At 39.4% G+C, this 12,041-nt stretch overlaps 1 protein-coding gene across 1 annotated transcript; it reads left to right on the top strand.

Annotated features, from left to right (window-relative positions):
• Nucleotides 1-163: 163 nt before the first annotated feature.
• LOC113271617 lies at nucleotides 164-9,083 on the top strand. Its single transcript, XM_026521510.1, has 10 exons — nucleotides 164-517; nucleotides 1,511-1,570; nucleotides 1,992-2,086; nucleotides 2,695-3,516; nucleotides 3,862-3,955; nucleotides 4,036-4,812; nucleotides 4,895-7,255; nucleotides 7,349-7,421; nucleotides 8,175-8,326; nucleotides 8,444-9,083. The coding sequence occupies exons 1-10, from the start codon at nucleotides 427-429 to the stop codon at nucleotides 8,779-8,781; spliced, it is 4,863 nt and encodes a 1,620-aa protein (XP_026377295.1). The 5' UTR covers nucleotides 164-426; the 3' UTR covers nucleotides 8,782-9,083.
• The last annotated feature ends 2,958 nt before the right edge of the window (nucleotides 9,084-12,041 follow it).

Raw genomic sequence — 12,041 nt, forward strand, 5'->3', positions numbered from 1 at the left:
GTGGAACCAGTTGTGGAAATGTTTATACAAAAATGACTTTTTTAGGTAATTAGAATTTTTTTAATTAAGTTGCTAAAGTGTTTTAAATTTTAGTTTAAGGTCCCTAAGATCATAATGTATATAAATTATCTCACAAACTCGAACCCCTTCTTACCTTTCCTCCTCTCTGCAAATTTCTTCTTCTCACTCTCTATTAATTAAACGCTTGATTCCCTCTGTAAACCCTAATTGTTTGCTCCCTGATCTCAGATTCCACTCATTCTCGATTCTTCATCATTCTTCCACACGAATCTCGTTTCTGATTCCGTCAATCATCTGTTTCTCTTTTAGGCTTTCATTTGGTGTTTGTTTTTCGTTAATACAGATTGAAAACCCTAAAATTGGAAGATCTTGTTTGTTTCGATCTTAAAAAGAAGATTTAATACGATGGCGAATAATGATAAGTTTGATTTACCAGAAGATCTCCTTTCGTTGAAATCTTCTGATTTACCTTGGGCTTCTTCTTCTTCTTCTAAAGGTACTTGTAGATTTTTCTCGAATGCATTTCTTTCAATAATTGATTCATTGTTTTGATACTGTGAAGTTGATCATATAGTAATTTAAGACTCGATCTGAAGTATTCACAAGTTCAATTAGTTTCTTAATTTTTTCAGTGATTAATTTAATTGTAAACTATTAGCTAGAATTTGGATGTTTGATCTTGTTTTGTGTTTATTGTGTTGGTTTGGTGAAAGTGGTCAGGTATTGAAGGTGATTAGGTCTTTTTGGTTGCGGTGCTCTTGTTAGTTTAGGGTTTTACTATTGAGATTTGATGTTCTTGACCTAAATAACATCAGTTTAAGGCATTTAAGTTTGATGGTCATTTGTATATGATATATATATATATATATATGTATGTATATTAGTTTGAATTTTGGCTAGGAAAGGAATGCTGTGAATACACTATACAGCCTTTATTTCTACTTGTTTAGCTCCGGAAGAAAATCATTCGATGTCTTAGTAAACAAATTTGAGTTAATTGGCACTTTGATTGAAGTTATAGAATTCTCTAAACTTTGAATTTGTTTTAGCCAGATTAGAATAGTACTTTGATTTATGTTGTTTAATTGAACTGAGCCTTTTGTGTATAAGAAGTTCCCAATTCCCCTTGTTTGACATATAAATTTTGGATCATATGGTGAGAAATTTTGTGCAAAGACTTTTAGATTTTTGGAAAATAATACGTTCTGTCTGGTAGGTATTGTAGTTTTACCATGTTTCAGGTGCTGAAATGACTTGGTTTCATATAGGAGGAAAGATCTGAAAGCACTGTTTAAGATAGAGTTAAATGAACATAAATGATTCATATTGGGATCACCGTATATACTTCCTCTCTTATTCTTAGCTCGTCGCTAGTACTACTTGGGTAATGATTGGACTCTGTCTACTTACTGTGAAAAGAAGAAAAAAGAACTGGATACTTCAGAGAATGTTGTGATAATTTACTAATGCATGTTTCATGTCATGCCAGAAATTGCAGGTGGACATTATGACGAAAAAGGGATGATGGGATTTCTGGATGAGACAAAAGGTAATCTGCCTCACTCTCTCCCTCTTCTATATTTTCTTGTCTATTGCAAATTTTGGAGCTTGGAAAAACTGCTTTACCAGAAATTTTTTCGATCTCCCATAATATGGTATGCCACTTGAGAGTTAAATCAATTTAACGTAACACGGTTGTATATAGTATAATCATGTTCTCTTAAGGATGTGAATCAATGAAATCTAGATCATCGTTCAGGGGAAGTATTCCCAGTTTTACATGTTATAATTTAGCCGTGTTGGTATGAGTGGGTGACATCCTGAGGATAGTAGAGGTAGGGGTAATGATTTTCCTTTGTGACTGGGTACTGCTTTGTTAGGCCATGTTTCTGTAGTCTCTTTTGTGTTGTCCACATGCAGTAACTTCAGAGGATTCAAATTTACTGTGGTTATTATTTGGGATTTTGCAGATCAGGGGACACTGGATAACATCATACCATTATCTCCCCAATGGCTGCATGCTAAAACAAGTGAAACTAAGACAGGAATATCTGGCTTGCCAGGGGTAAGAGTCTTTTTTGTTGAAAATCGAATTTGATGTTTTTCTCATCTGTCATGTGGAGTTATAAGATAGGGAATTTAACTTTTCTCACCAAAAACATATGTCAAATTAAAACTATTCAAGACACAAAACAAGTGAAGCTAAAACAGGATTATCTGGCGGGCCAGGGGTAATGATCTCTTTTGATGCCTATCTAATGGCAAAGCATGGTGTTTGACTCTCGCATACGCTAATTCTTTTTTCACTTGCAAATTGAAAGTAAGATTTGATTTGTGTTATCTGTTATGCGAACGTGATAGTTGACCGACTGTTATTAAGGATTGAGGTGTGAAAAATGAATAAGAGAATTTGATTATAAATAGTGCCATACTACTTATATAATTCATTAGTTGGCATAGTGACTTTTTCCTTAATGTTTATCCCTCCAACTCTGCAACGCTAGTGAACAATTATACAAAGTCTTTCTTCACATATGTTTTGTCAAGAGGATGCTGAACAGGCCGTTTAGAAGTTTGGTTGTTTGTAAGCCTTCTTTTTGCCCATATGCTATGTTAATGTTTACTTAACGGCTGCTTCGATTTTTTGTCTTTGTTTTTATGTATATATTACAGGAAATAAGGGCCACAAACCCCATGTCTCATGGTAACTCAATAGATTTGGTTCTGAAAGAAGGTTGGCGTCTGGATGGGTCTCAGGACAAGAAGGATTGGAGAAGAAATGCACCCGACACTGATAATAGTCTCCGGTGGCGTGAAGAAGAGAGAGAAACTGGATTACTAGGTAGAAGAGATCGTAGAAAAGACAATGGCTCCAGTAGAGAAACTGCTGATACTCGAGTTTTGCCTTCCCCTGATAGGTGGCTTGATGCTGGTAATCGTAATTCTGGGCAGGAAACACGACGAGATGGAAAATGGTCTTCAAGATGGGGACCTGAAGATAAAGAGAAGGATTCTCGCACTGAGAAAAAGTTGGATGTGGAGAGAGAGGACATCCAGAATGAAAAACAGTTGCTTGGCAGCAGTCGTGCAACTCCGGATCGTGAAATAGAATCTCGTGATAAATGGAGGCCACGCCATCGACTGGAAGTTCATTCTGCTGGGTCTTCAGTTTATCGTGCTGCACCTGGATTTGGGCTTGAGAGAGGAAAGGTGGAGGGTTCAAAAGTAGGATTTGCTCCTGGTCGTGGGAGGTCCAGCATTATTGGCAGGCCTTCGTCTGCTTGTCCAATTGGTGCTCCCCCTGCAGATACACATGGAAAATCTGGCGTGCCTGGGGTATCATTTCACTACCCAAGGGGAAAGCTTCTTGATATTTATCGGAAACAAAAGCCTACATCTAACGAAATTCCTGATGGGTTAAAAGAAGTGTCTTCAATGGGGCAAACGGGCTTAGTTGAACCGTTGGCGTTTGTTGTACCTAGTGTCGAAGAAGGGGTAAGCATTGCACACATGGCCAACCCAATTATATTATTTTAAGTATTATTTTGTACACACTTTTGGAAGATGGCTGCTTTGGCATACCATGGTTGAATGAAACATGGCTGGTTATGTTGTAGACATCTTGTAGTTAATCGGCTGCTTTGGCATACCATGCGTTGTATTCCTTCTGCTAATGCTTGTAGTGATTGAAAAGTTAACAATTTACCTGTTAATATCAATATCAAAGAGAAAGTGTATTGTGCCTTGATTTGCCAATGCCTGTGTCATATACTATGACTTGATTTGCCATCTTTTTCTTTTGTAATCTGTGTTTAATTTGTTCGATCTGTCTTTTCTCAGGCTGTTCTCAATGATATTTGGAATGGAAAAATTACAGGCAGTGGAGTGTTTTCAGATTCATCCAGAGACAAGATGAGCAGCGAAGGTGTCACAGGTATTTTAAGTTGGTAATATCATAAGTTAATTCTTCAGCGAGTTATTTGAATATTCAGATAAGCAATCTTGTTTCTGCAGGGGATCCTTATCTTAAAGAAGGAGAGTATAGTTTTTCTGCTGAAGTTGGTAAGATAGACCAGAGTGATGGTTTCACAACAACATTTCTGAAGGTCGATGATACCAGCAATGTAAGACAGCTTGACAGAAGTCATCACAATGACCTGCAATCTAGAGTATCTGCATGTATTAAGCATGTTACATCCGAAGATTTTGAGTCTTCTGCTTCCTTGAATGCTGGCGCAAAATTACCCGATGAACCTACTTCTTTTAATCTCCCAATTTTCCAGAATTCTGATAGCAACGATATTAAGAATGGAGAACCAAATGTATCAGAAAGGGGTCCCTCACCTGAGGAGATGAGTTTGTACTACAGGGATCCTCAAGGGGAGACTCAGGGCCCATTTTTAGGTGCTGACATCATTTCATGGTTTGATCAAGGCTTTTTTGGGCCTGATTTACTGGTTTGTCCGTCAGATGCTCCAGAAGGAACACCTTTTCAAGAACTTGGAGAGGTCATGCCACTACTGAAACTTAAGCCATGGTCCGACTCAGCCGCCACCCCTTTCTCTAGGGTAGAACCATGTGATGCTGTTGGCAGCTTTGATCAGCCTGCACCCACCATGGTTCCTGACTTTATGGGTCTAACTGTTTCTGGTGATCAGAAGTGGGGAACATCAGAGTTTGAGAATCTTTCAGCTGCCCAGGTGCATTCTTTAATTTCAAAAAGTGAAGATCCAGTGGAACCTCATGACTCTGAGGTTGAACGCTTTCATGAATTCATCGCTCAAAATGAAGGTATGTCTTCCTCTTTTTTTTTGTTTATATAATCTTGTCTTTCTTCTGCTAATAGCGGTTCTGGGCTTTTCCTTTTCTGCAGAATCTATGCTATCTGGAAGATCTGATTGTAGCAGTGAGATTCCTGTTGGGGAGCCTTCTGGGATCGTTCATGATAACTTGACAAGTTTTACCAGCCATCCTTTCCTTTCAAATGATAATCAGTTGCATAACCGAACTGGAAGACCTGAGTTGGCAGAACCCAACATGCCACAGATCAAAGATAATCAGTTGCATCCCTTTGGACTAACATGGTCTGAGCTCGAAAGTGTTCCATCTAGGCATGTCCAGTCGTCTAGTATGCTGTCTGGAATAAGTGATCAGGGCCATTTTATAAACCCTACAGCTGGAAGGGATGTCTCTCTTCCCCTCCACAGGCAGAGCTCCTTTGGAGCAGTATCTGATTCCGCTCACGGTGGGGAGGCGTGGGGTGATAGTTACAGAAGAAGTTTACTTTCAAATACTAACCCTCTCCTAGATTACTCCGATGCTCGCCACTTGTCTCGCTTGGAACAAGACAACAACCACTTTCTGACAGAGCAGTTGATGGCGCAACAGTTGCAGCAGCAAAATCAACACAAAAATCTAATGTCTTCACACTCTTCTCAGTATCTGAATGGTTCATTTTTGGAGCAATTACCAAGTTCTGCTATGTCTGAGGGAAGAATTCCTCTTCACCATCAACAACAAAATCCAGATCTGGAACATCTTATGAAACTTCGGTTTCAACGTCAGCGGCAGTATCAGCTTCAATTGCAGCAGCAGCAGCAGCAGCAAAAACTGCAGCAGCAACAACAGCTTCAGCACCAGATGCAATTGCAGCAACAACAGCAGCAACAGTCCAAAGTTCAACAGTTCGTTCTTGAACAGTTGCTGCATCAGCAGCTGCATGATCCTGGTTATGGGCAATCGCGGATTGATCACCATAGAGGCAATAACATGCTAGATCAGGCATTATTGAGGCAACAGCATCTACATGAGTTGCAGCAACACCATTCTTTATCATCTGCAACTGTCGACCCTTCCTTGGAGCAGTTAATCCAAGCCAAATACGGACAGCGCATACAACATGAACAACAAAGTGATATTCTGGAGCTCCTATCACGAGCAAAGCATGGCCAGTTACATCCTTTGGAACATCAAGCTCTTCTTCAGCAAGAGCAGTTGCATGCAAGGCAGTTCTCCATGGCATTAAGGCAGCAGATGGGTTTGGAAGAAGAGAGGCATGTGAGTGACATTTGGCCAGCTGATGAATCTGCACAGTTCATCAGGTCAGTTGCTGGCTCCCACCAGGCTCACTCTGCAGGGATTGGTTCCTTGGATCTTTACCAGCGGCAGCAGAGATTTGCCGAGGAGCAAGCGAGCCTTCTAGAGAGAAACCGTGCTATACAGGAACGGCTGCAGCGTAGGCCTTACGAGCCAAGCGCACTGCCGTTTGAAAGGTCATCATCTCTCCCTACTGGTGGTCCTGCTATGAACCTTGATGCTCTAAATGCATTCCCTCATCCTCAAATTCAGGACATGCCGGACTGGCATACCCAGGTGCATGTTTCTGGTCAAGCGGGTTCATTTTCGTCAGGCATGCACTCTCAGCAGCCGCAAGTTCCTTCACAGTTTAAGGCCTCACATCTGGATGGAATAGGGAGCCAGTGGTCTGAGAGTAAAGGACATCAAGATAATAGGTGGATAGAAGCTCGAATTCAGAAACTGAAACTTGAATCTGAGCAGTACAGAAGGCAATTAGAAGTTAACAGCTTGCCATCCGATGAGCAGAGCTCCTGGGTACCAACAGGAGGAACTGACGAGAGCTCGAAGCAGGCTTTGTTTGATGCACTCCATCAGAAATTGGGTGTTCACTCTACTCAACCTTTACAAATGGGCGATATGGTTCCTGCTTCATCCTTCGAGAGAAAGGATCCCTCTTGGCCATTTTCTGGGTCCAGTTCATCGGAGCATGTATTTAATTTGTTCGGAGGTCAAGAAGAAGGCAAATCTTTTGCAGAAGTACCTCATGGTTCTGATTCAACCAACTTATTGCAGGATCAGTTTATACGCTTGGGCATGGATGAACAGTCCAGTTGTTTGGAAAGCAGTGAAATTAAACTCCATGAACATAATACTGGGATATTGCCTGAAGAAGAGCATTCTGTTTCAGGCGTGAGTGAGATTCCTCAGTCTACTCAAGCAGATACCAACACTACCGAACCATCAGAAGACAAAGACTTGGCCGAGGAAAAGGATGAGAAAAAGGGAAAGAAGCGTGGCTCTAAAACCAAGGGTTCGACTAATAAAACCTCTCTAGAGTTACAGGAAGGCATGGCTGAGCAAGCCAAACCCAGTGCTATACAACGCGTGGAGCTTCCTGCTAACACTCCAATCAGGCATACTTCTCTCGGAACTACTGGTAACCTTTATTTTCTTCTTTCTTTTTGCCACAAGTTGGTTCTCTTTTTTCTCCGTTCTAGTGAATGATTAGTTGCTCTATGAAATGGTGCAGGTGGAAATGCGGGCACCCATAATTATGAGATGGGAATGGACAGTAGAGCTCGTGAAGATATGACCAAGGGCAGGTAAAGATATTTTTCTGCACTGCATGTCAGTCTGATAACGTGGCATTACCATTTCTCGCTTGACATTGTTATTCACCTATTGCAACCATCATGTTCGTTCTTTCTCCCAATACTTGGACAAATCGTTGTGTACAAGGATGTCATGGTAGAAGTACATATCTGTGATGGCAGATACATGCATGATGTTGCTTGCTAGTTTGAGATGTGATCATTCCTTCATGTATCGGCTTATGTCGGATTAATGCTAATGAACTGTTAAAATATAATACAGTAAGAACTCCATATATTAATAAAAAGTCATGGTCCCAACTTGGGCCAGTTATAAATAGTAATAAACTCCACATTTTAATATTAATAGATTATTCTAGTTCCACCATAAGGAATTTACCTTCATATATTAATATAATAGACAATCAGAAAATTATAGATCTTGTTACATCAAAATTTAAGATAAAGAAAATTATGTATATATAGTTGTTTGAGAAAACGATGTAATTTTTTGGATTGTATCGCATCTTTTGATTTGCATATCCTATGTGCACCTTCTTGTTGAATCCAAAATATTTCCAACTTTTTGAGCATGTTTAAAGCTTCTTGTCAAGCAATTTTTTTTTGGTATACCTCCCTATATTAAGAAACTCAGTATATTAATAATTTTGTGAAGTCCCAAGGCTATTAATATATGGAGTTTTTGCTGTAGCTTGAGTAGACACGGAGAATTGTTTGATCCAACTATTATATGATTTCCTGCAGAATATCTTCTGCCATCTCCAAGGGGCAGGACAACACTCCAATGAGGCGTCCACCAGTTTCACGGGTTTTGTCATCCCAGGAGGCTTTATCAGATATGGCTTCTGTCTCAACTGCTGGAAAGAGTTCAATGAGTACTGTTCCACTCCATGATGGTGAGCACAAATCCTCCCCCCTCTTGACTGTTTGCTCCTCTTTTCTGTGCTCTTGATTGAATTTACATGCCCTTTTTGTTTTAATCATCTTGGGAAATATGGATATCCTTTTTTAAGGTGGGAAACGGAATGCCGGAGGGAATCCTGTGAACCATGCGTCAGTTACTGTAGCAGCTGGTAATAAGAAAGATGTTATGGCATTTCGGAGGACATCGTCATGCAGTGATGCATCGGATGTTTTAGAGACCTCATTTATAGATATGCTGAAGAGCAACTCCAAAAAGCCATCAATACCAGACTCAGACGCGGGTATGTCAGAGTTATCAGATGCTGGTGCAGGTAGAGGTGGAAAGAAGAAAGGGAAGAAAGGAAGGCAAATTGATCCTGCTCTCCTTGGTTTTAAGGTGACCAGCAACCGTATCATGATGGGTGAGATCCAACGTCTTGACGACTAGACTAAACCTCTCATGTATGTTTCCTCTGTATCTCTCTGTAGTGAACGAATGAAGTGTACAGTTGTTTGATTTCCTTTGGACTTTTCCATTGGAAACATTCCGAGAAATTCTTTTATTTGTTTCTTCATATGTTGGACCCCATGGAGAGGTATTACGCTAATCCTGGTCATGTAAATTCCAAGGGGAAGAAACCCCACCACAGAATGTAACATCTAGTTTTTGTAGTTTTTTTTTTTTTTTTTTTTGTGAGAGCTCTGTATGGAACGATATCAATCATTTTACATACCCAAATTTTATCCTCACGTTTGTGCAAGTAACAAGTTTGTGTAATACCTGTTACCAAGTGTGAACGACATCTTGTGATCTGTCTGACAATTGAATGGCTAATGTTTAGTTATTACCCTCGGATCCTTGGATTGACTTTAAACTGGGAACTAGCACTAATAGTATGGCTGCTCTGGAATGACTTTTACAATGGCTGGAGTTCATGAATAAACTATTTATCCTCTAAATCTCTAATAAAGCGGGAATATACAGTTCGTTTTTGTTTTTGTTGATTTCGAGATCTTCCGCCGGGAATGAGATACAGTTTGTTACATATCGTTTGCTTATCCGATTTAAATGGCTCTTCCCTCATTTCCAGTCTGTCTTTTCGATGTTGATCCTTACAGCGTATCAAGGATCATACCAACAAAATTTCTGTTTTTTTTTTCCTTCGGAAATCCAGAATTGTTTAGAATTCATTGTTTACCGGTCTCACCCATTTGGAACATCTTCATTTTAATACATTCTTCGAGCAGAGATGTCCTCAGATGTTTTGTAATTGATGCTGTCTGATCTTCTCGTGGTGCCTCCATTGGCACCTGATTCTTAAAAGAGATTCATCTTACCCTTCCGTTGGTCTTCTGTCTCTCCCTCTCCCTTGTTGGATTAACTTCAACATAGAAGTCACTAACAAGCTGGTTAGGACAAGATTAGGAAATTGATGCAATCCTAAGGGAATTAGAAGTCATAGTTCTAAGAAAAGGAAAAACATGTAACAAGGTAATAGGACTAGGAAAAGGAATTCATAATTCTATATATATATGATCACCAAAGTTGTGGTTGATCATATGAGCAAGATTAGAACTTGTGTTTAGTTTTGAGAGATTTTCTAAACATCAATAAAGGGAGTTGTCTTTATATAAGCTAAGTTTTATCTTGCAGTTGCCATTAATTGGTATCAGAGCTTGTTTCTGAGCCATGGAAAACGAAACCACTATTGTGGGTGCAAAACAGTTCACGCCACCATCAATACAAGTTCCAATCCTCAACGCCACAAACTACACAATGTGGGCCATGAGAATGAAGGTACTGATGAAAATCTACAAAGTTTGGGAAACAATTGATCCTAGACAGTGCAGCATCTGCATGAAAAATGGCTTGGGATGAATTGATCGGATAAATTGCAGATTGTGACTCAATCTGTAACAGAGAACCCAGATGAACACCAATGTTGTTCCATGAATGTATTGGGATTGGAGCAGAAATAACGAAAGCATCTTTCCAATTACTCAGTTCATTGCTTCTATCTAAAATGCTTAGATACTTGCCATATTTTGAATTCTTGACATTGCAAAGTTTGGGTTTCAAAAATGGTTTTGCATTCCTTACAGATTGAACTTGACCGACTGATTGTGCATAGGTTTTTGAGTGAATTATAGGGGTAGATGGACTGTGTTGGATAGGATTATTAGGATTTGTAGGAGGGACAGATGAGCTTTTGTTGGAAGAGAGCGAGAATGAGATGATGGTTTCTAATGCTGAAGAGATTGAGAACCAACCTTCAAAGTTTTTACCTGCAGGGAAGAAGATAGAGATTGGATTTGGTTTTGCCAACAGAATGTTTATGTAAAAACCATTAGCATTTGAGCACAGAACCAGTTTCTGTTATCTTGAAATTTCCATACACTTCTTCCACTATCACCATTTTTTTGCAGCTTCAAACATCATATGTTGGCTAAGGAAATGGTGAAAGTTGCACTTATGGAGCCATGTGTGTGAAATTCTGTCAGGATAATGGGTGCTAAGGGAATTGATTTGCTACACGAAAACCTAAAGAATTTTTTCTCAATTTGGACATAATGATTATTCATGGCTGGAATAGGACCCTAAAAATCTAATGGAACAAAGGATGATGGTAACTAATCAGGTTTCTAAAAGATCTAAATCCTATCAGGGTTGAAGTAACATGGAGAAAGGAGAAAGGTTGAGGAGAGAGAAGCTCTCATTTTTGAAGCATCACCAAGAAAGTTTAGCAAAACATGCTGACCGTGTTTCAAGCCTGTAAACAATGAACATACAACCAGCTAGCAAAATTAGATTTTTTTTTATTTTTTTTTGAAGCATTAGAGAAATTAGATAGTTTGCACGAGAATACTAAAAACATTGGTGGGCAATAGGCATACTCAAGCAAGATCAAAGGGAAAAACGAGCAACACAATTAGCACAAACATACACTAATGCTTAGAAATAGGAAACTCGTAGGTGGTTGGAACGCATGATCAATCCAATATGCAAGTTCAGACAAGGCAGTACTTGGCCCTTTCACAGGGTACGCCGTCCAGGATGCATTTGGCGATTCTAGTGCACTAACAAGTATTCTCAACCTGATATTGCTGTGATGCCGCAACGGCTCCATCTGCACATTGTGCATCCGTTGTATAGGTGTCCGTCGTTGGCTGGCTGTCTGCTGCCGATGCCATCTCTGATATATTCGTTCATATTTCAGTCAGTTGGTTAATTACATGATAAGAAGATGAGAGGAAATGAATGGCACAAATAAAACTATTAATGTACTTACGTGAAAATGCCGTCATGACAAAGCCAGGAAGAAACATTTAAGGAAAATATTAATCATCATCTTGGCCATAACTGAGTGACTAATTGAATCTTTGATGCTACCTTTGATATGAATGAAGATGTTCGTCAAAAACTACTTGTCAACTTATATTCGGCGATTCTATTTGGCTTCCTAATCTCCACCTCCCTATTTTCCTCCCTATAATCTAAATCCCAGATTAAAGAAATGGTGAATCCTACCTGAACCTGAATACGGATCTCGATATGAATGTGAGGCTTAAATTATAGGGAGGTGGAAATAGGGAACCAAACTAGCATTTCGGACTTATATACTATTAACATGCATGTACGATGACGTATCAAATAATTTCATGATTGATTATGTGCCAGATCGATTGAAACCATTGACTTTTTTTTTT

This window comes from Papaver somniferum, chromosome 4, assembly GCF_003573695.1.
Source record: "Papaver somniferum cultivar HN1 chromosome 4, ASM357369v1, whole genome shotgun sequence".
NCBI classification, from domain to species: Eukaryota; Viridiplantae; Streptophyta; class Magnoliopsida; order Ranunculales; family Papaveraceae; genus Papaver; species Papaver somniferum.